The sequence below is a fragment of the Octodon degus genome, unplaced genomic scaffold, assembly GCF_000260255.1.
Source record: "Octodon degus isolate 3935 unplaced genomic scaffold, OctDeg1.0 scaffold00014, whole genome shotgun sequence".
NCBI lineage: Eukaryota > Metazoa > Chordata > Mammalia > Rodentia > Octodontidae > Octodon > Octodon degus.
This window is the reverse complement of record NW_004524590.1, coordinates 2,362,842-2,369,810: the sequence shown is the minus strand read 5'-3', so window position 1 is coordinate 2,369,810 and position 6,969 is coordinate 2,362,842. Positions and strand designations below refer to the sequence as shown.

Here is a 6,969-nt window from a genome sequence, read left to right as displayed (position 1 = left end):
AAAAGTAAAAAGTTATGATCCCAAATCTGAAAGTAGTTCTAGATATACTAAAGAACATCCTGCTAAACTTGGGGATCCTGAAAAATAGGATGAAAATTTTAATAGAGCTTGATTCTAGATCACAAAGGATCCTATCACATGTAGTGAGAGAAATTATATAGCACCATTCACAAACTCGGAGATTCCACAAAGTATAAGAGCTTATAGGTCTGACAACTTCAGTGGGCTTGCCATATGCTGTATACTACTTCAGTTAGATTATCAGCGTACTATTATTAACTTACTATCATGGTGTTGAAGTTCAAGGAACAACAGTGTATGGTGTGAAAGGGAGCACTGCCCTTATAAAACTAAGTGTAGTGAATGAGAAATATGACCAAACTGCACTTGCTGAACAGTTCTAGTTTCACCTGAAGATTATATGCTCAGTGTGTAAGGATTCTTCACCTCTATTTGTGATGTCTATCAGTTTTAATCACTTCAATTTATCTTATCTTCAATAATGTGGGTTTCTAGTCATACTCATTCATAGTTATTTTCTATTATAACTTAAACATTTATCATAGAGCAGTAATAGAAACCTGAATTTTATTTTTTCAGAGTAGGAATGGCTTATTGGAGAATAGGAATAGCTCCTGAGAGACAGAAAGGGTCCAAATGGGCTGCCACTCAGAAATCTGAAAATTTAATTATTTGTTTATTTATTTGGTATAGGGTCTTGCTACATAGCTCAGATTCATAGTGATATTCTTGTCTCAGCCTCCCTAGTGCTGGGATTACAGGCGTGAGCCACCACGCCTGGCCTAAGTGGCCGGCACAGCATCCAGGGCCAGCACAGTATGTGGTACTGGGGACTGAACCTGGGTCCTTGTGTTTGCCAGGCAGGTGCTTAGACCGCTGAGCTATTTCCCCAGCCCCAGAAATCTGAATTTTTAAAACTACTATAATCCCAATACAATATTTTTATCATCTAAGTTTTTGTCCTTATTCAAATACAGATACACTACCAGTTTCATAATCATTACTAAAAAGCATTTTACATTATCCTCCTTTTATTACAGGCATTTCCTCTAATTCACTACACAACTTCATAATTTTTATTTTATTCTGTGGCTGGCTCAGCCCAGGTGGGGCTGGCACAGCATGTGGTGCCAGGGACTGAAGCACAGTCCCTGCACTTTGCCAAAGCTTGCCTAAACAGGCACTTTAGGCTACTGAGCTATCTCGCTGGCCTCGCATAATTTTAATTTTTAGCATCTATCCTGAGAGAATGCCATCATAATTCACTCCTATTGTAGGTATTAATATTCCCTTTTGTTTCCTATCCCAGATAATACTAAAATATATGTATAAAATAGTCCCTTCTCTCGGGTTACTTCTGTAAAATAAATAAATAATCTCTGTGAAACTACTGAGTCTTATGACTTCAATATTCCTGGGGATTATATTTTTTTCTTTTTCTTTTTCTTTTTTTTCAGAACCAGGGATTGAACTCAGGTCCTTGCACTTGCCAGGCAAGCGCTTATTCTACTGAGCTAGCTCCCCAGCCCCAACTTCAATATTCCTATGGCTTTTAATAGGGACTACATTCCCAATTTGTTTTCCAAGTAGGATTTTCAAAAATAAACTTACATTGAGAATTCACTCTTTGAAAATATAAAAGTAGTAAAATAATCACTGAGTGACAATAGTGTCAACATTAACAGTTAATTAGTCACGATGATACAAAAAGTTTACTGCTGCTCTAGTGACAGGGAAATGTTACTGACCCATAAGCTCAAAGTGCAGTTGTGTACATTCTACACACAATTCTAATCAACTACCTGCTTAAATAGAGCTCCTTTTTATAACATGCACTATCTATTAAATTTTGAGACTGTGCTTTTCATTTATCTTTTTTTGATGTGGCACTCTTATTGTATTATCCAGGCTGAGCTCAAACTCGAGCACAGAGTAGGATTATAGTATGTGCTACTGTACTTGGTTTGTGCATATTTTTAAATGGGTAAATACATCGACCGCCATCTTGAAAACAGTATTAAAATTTAATGTATAGATAGAATGATAAAAGGTCCCAAATTTCACTTTTCAATTCCTAATAAAATTATTAACTTTAATGATGACTACCAAACAGTGTTAAAAATATTATGTGTTAAAAAACACTAGCAATAGCACCAAATGCTAGTGAAAGTTTAACTCAAGGATAGAACAACTGTTTAACCATGTACAAGGATTTAATTGCTGGCACCAAAAAGCAAAACAAACAAAAAACCACAGAATTCTGGAAAAGAATTGACTATTCACAGCTTGCTACACCTCAGATTACTTTCTCATCTACAGGAAAACAAAATTCTACAATGAAAGAATCAAGATGTTAATCACCCTAGTTAGGAATCAGTGTTAGTGTCACTACCATGGAATAACTAGAAATTAGTTTTCTGTTAGGATGCCATGTAAGTACACAGTCATCTGCTGTATCCAGTGGAAAATGCTGAACTAGAATCTACGTTAGAGTTTACAACTAAGTTGGAGCTTATGGGAAAAAAAGGAAGTCTTGTTAAAGTCACATAATGTAAAAATGGACTGTTACACATCGAAGTGGAATTGGAGGGGCCGGGGAGATGGCTCAGTGTATTCCACTGTGCCAAGTGCAAGGGCCTGAGTTCAATCCCCAGTTCCGCCATAAATAAATAAATAAATAAATAAATAAATAAATAAATAAATATAATTTTTTTAAAAAATGGAATTGGGAAAGTAACAACTAAATATAATGTATGGTCCTGGACTGAAACCTGCTTTAGGTAAATAAGACAGAAATTTTAAGGCATGGAGAGAAATCTGATGAAGTCTATATCTGTAACCTCCTTTAGGATATTTCAGCATTAATGAGTTTAAAAATACAAAGACAAATGAAGAACATTACCTAGCTGTAATTTAAAATTCTTCCAAGACATCTTTAACCAAGGTTAAAATTTAATAATCAAAATTTTTGTCTCCTTTTTTCAGCTGAGACTTTTAATCTTTTCTTTTTTTGGTATCAGGAATTGAACTTAGGACTTTGTGCTTGCCACGCAGGCTCTTGTGCCGCTGAGCTATATCACTAGCTCAACCAAGACTTTTAGGAATACAAAACTCATGGTTGAATACTTCTCATCTTGGTCTTCTAAATGTCTACCATTTCTAATGTTTTATCAATTATTATATTCTTTAAAATAAATTTTTTGAAAAAAGGCAAGGAAAAAAGATTTCTTGAAAGCAAGCATTAATATTGAATTATTCATCCAATTTTGCATAACTATATCTGTTAATCTGAGCAACAGACTTGATAATAAAAATAACATGATAACCATTGCTAATTAGCTATGCCTGTTTTGAGAATCTGTAACGTATGTATTGTATGTTACCCTGTTTCTGGTTTTTGGTTTTTTGTGTTTTTTTCGGTTCAGGACCTAGCTATGCAGCTCGGACTCATAGTGATCCTCCTGTTTCCAGCCTCCCCAGTGCTGGAATTACAAGTAAGCATCACCACACCTGGTCTCGGTGGCCAGCTCAGCATGTCCAGAGGCAGGGCCAGCTCAGCATGTGGTGCCAGGGATCGAACCCCAGTCCCTGTGTTTGCCCAAGCAGGAGCTTAGTCCGCTGAGCTATTTCGCCAGCCCTTATGTCTTTTTCCTTATTTCTTTTTGCTTCTGTTTTTACTCTTCAAAATAAAATAAAATTAATGTCTTTTTAAAAAGACTTTTAAATACAATGACTTTTTTTAAAAGGATGTGTGAACTTACCCCTGGCATATATTCCATAAATATAGAAAGTGTTTTTTCTTGGGGATCCCTCAAACAGCCATAATACTGAACAATTCGCTCATGCAATAAGTTTTTCAACAACTGGATTTCACACTCAAGTGCATTCACCTCCTGGAAAACAAAATTCACTGTGAAGTCCTTATAACACTGTTTTTGCAGAAGCAAAAAGTAGTAACTTCAGAAACTATATCAAGGTGACTTCATTCTGAAACATTTACTTCCTAAATAACAAACTATTTTAATGTCTCAAGCTAGTAACTTCTTTTTCTCCTAACTGAGGATTAGACCTAAACCATTCACACTCAGTCCTGTTAAAACTTTTTTACTTATAGACAGGGTGTTGCTAAGTTTCCCAGGCTGGGCTTGAACCTGTAATCCTCACGCCTTAGATTCCCAGAGTGATTACAGGCAGGTACCATCACACTCAGCTATAACCAATAACTTTTTTTTTTTTTTTTTTGCAGAACCGGGGATTGAAAGACCCTTGCGCTTGCCAGGTATAACACCTGGCAAGGTTTGTGTATAGTTGTCCCCCCAAAGCCCCATGCAGTCTTGGGGTGGCTTCTGGAGTTTGTGATTGATTACTGTGGGTGTGGATGCTGCACCTGCCCTGGGGCAGGTAATTTGGATTACAAGGTAAGGTGGGAAGAAAAGCTAGCTGCTTGAGCTGCTGCTACCTCTCCTTTTGCTCTTGCTCTTTGCCTCCACCATGAAAGGCTGCCCTCTGCCTTGTGCTGCTTTGCCTTGGGCCCAGCTAAATATGGACTGAAACCTCCAGTAACTGTGAGCTAAATAAACCTTTCCTTCCTTCAATTTGAGTGTCAGGTATTTGTTCCAGCAACAGAGAAGAGTAACTAAGACACCAGGGAAGCGCTTATTCTACTGAGCCATCTTCCCGGCCCCTACCAATAGCTTCTTTAATAGGACCCAAAGGTATACTGAAGCAATACTAAATCAGACTAACAATACAATTTCAGTACTAAAAAAGAAACATCCACAATACAAAGTAGATAAGTGTATGTAATTATCAAGTTGTTTTGCAAATCATTTGTATTACTCTGTGATTTATTACTGCTTATTGATTTTGCTTATTGCACAGATGGTTCTTAAAATGTGACAAAGCAGACATGTTATTTTTACCTTGCTGGTCTCAGGGCTATCAGGATCAAACTGGACTTGTTTAACAGCCAATTCTCTTCCTGTATCAACATCATAACAGAGGTAGACCCTGCCGAAGGCTCCTTGGCCAAGCAGTTTGCCCAGTCTCCAGTTGGTTGGAGCACGAGGTGCTGAAAAAGAACATTTTCTTAAAATGGAGCAGTTCAATAGTACATGAATGGTTACGTACTAAATAAATAAGTTTGCTGCTAGTAATATCCTTAACTAAACATACTTGGGTACAAGGAAAAGTTATGACTTCCAATTCAAAATGGTCACAATCTTTCAAAATTTTTCCTTTTAGTCAATCTTCTTTTTTTTTTTTTTTTTTTTTGCAGAACCAGGTATTGAACTCAGGTCTTTGCACTTGCCAGGGAAGTGCTTATTCCATTGAGCTATCTTCCTGGCTCCAATCTTCTAACTTTCTAAATTCAAATAAGTTCATATTCACATAATTTATCTTTTCCAACAAGATCCCCGTTATAACATCTTGCACTCAACCTAAGATGTAATTGATTGTAAGATGCATTATTTTTAATCTTCATTTCCATCCTAATAAGAAAAATGTACGTGATCTACAAAATTATAACTTTTACTGAAACTGCTTGGAAAACAGACTGAAAGAAAGGGACTAACTTGCCTTAAGTCTAAGGAAAAACAAGTTCTTCCAGAAGAGAAAGAGAATATAAGCCCTGGCAAATTTGTGGAGGAACACAGATCCATGCTGATAGGTAAGAAAAGACCTCCAAGCACAGACCCATAATCTCAACACTCTGGAGGCTGAGCCAACGGATGATGATGCGTTCAAGGCCTTCCTGCTACACAGAAGGCAGCTCCATTTTCAATACATAAGAGTTGGCATAAGAGTACTGATCCCTTGGGACATCATAGCACACGGTGAGTTCACCTCTAGTCAGTCTCTTCCGTGGATCTACCTGCCCAGCACTCACAGGAACAAATAAGAGAAAACCTCCTTGGAGGTCAAGGCCTGGAAAAAGGAACCTCCCACTATTGTGGGAGAAAAGGCAGAAAGCCCCTCTGAAACCTATTTCCCCAAAGAAATTAGAACACCTAAACTAGTACAAGAAAGGCAGCAAACCCTGTCACCTAGACCGTGAACAAGTGAGACAGACAGACAGACAGAGAGAGAGAGAGAGAGAGAGAGAGAGAGAGAGCGCGCAAATGAGCTAGCAAGAGGGAGCACAGGAGTGAGGGGGGAGAGAAGAGGGAGGGAAGGGGGAGGGAGGGAGGGAGGGAAGAGGAAAAGCAGGGAAGAAACACAATGGATAGAATAGCACAAGGTAACTCTGGAAAAATATAGTGGTAAACAGGGATCATAGCAACAACAAAATCCAAACACAGCTGCTTAACTACTGAGACAATGACACTGTTTCCTACAATAATGGTGTAGACAGAAGAACTGTATCTAATTCCAGGTATAAATTCTATTTAGCTCAGTCTCCACTATCCTACAATAATGTCTGGCTTTCAATGTAACATACTATGATGCAAAAAAAAAAAAAAAAAAAGAAAGAAAGAAAGAAAATGAAAAAGAGAAATTAACATAATCAAGAGAATCATGAAGCTTAAAACAATCACAATTAGGGGCCAGGGAGATGGCTCAGTGGAATAAGCGCTTCCCTGGCAAGCGCAAGGACCTGAGTTCAATCCTTGGTGGTATGGGGGTGGGTGGGGACGGGAATCACAATTAACATATTACAGTTCCAGTGGAAAAGGTAGAACATGAACAAACAAATGAAGAACTTCAACAGAAATGAAGACTGCTGGATACAGTCAAATGGAAAGCTTAGGCTCATAAATATATGTAGCAAGGCTGTGAAAATCAATTAACATTAGAAAGTAATTAGAACCCCCAAAGAAAAAAAATGTTGTGGAAATACTTAAAGAGATACAACTGGGGGTCAGGGAGATGGCTCAGTGGAATAAGTGCTTGCCTGGCAAGTGCAGGGGCCTGAGTTCAATCCCCAGTTCTGCCAAAAAAAAAAAA

General features: G+C 37.8%; 1 protein-coding gene across 2 annotated transcripts in view; it reads right to left on the bottom strand.

Annotated features, from left to right (window-relative positions):
- The window catches only part of Map3k2 (mitogen-activated protein kinase kinase kinase 2), an 87,799-nt gene that overhangs the window by 27,337 nt on the left and 53,493 nt on the right, over nucleotides 1-6,969 (bottom strand). For both annotated transcript variants that reach the window (XM_012513625.2, XM_023709677.1), the window contains exons 13-14: nucleotides 4,944-5,092; nucleotides 3,783-3,914 (exon numbers count right to left, since the gene is read on the bottom strand). In XM_012513625.2, coding sequence (XP_012369079.2) covers nucleotides 3,783-3,914; nucleotides 4,944-5,092 — 281 coding nt within the window. The remainder of the gene's footprint in view (nucleotides 1-3,782; nucleotides 3,915-4,943; nucleotides 5,093-6,969) is intronic.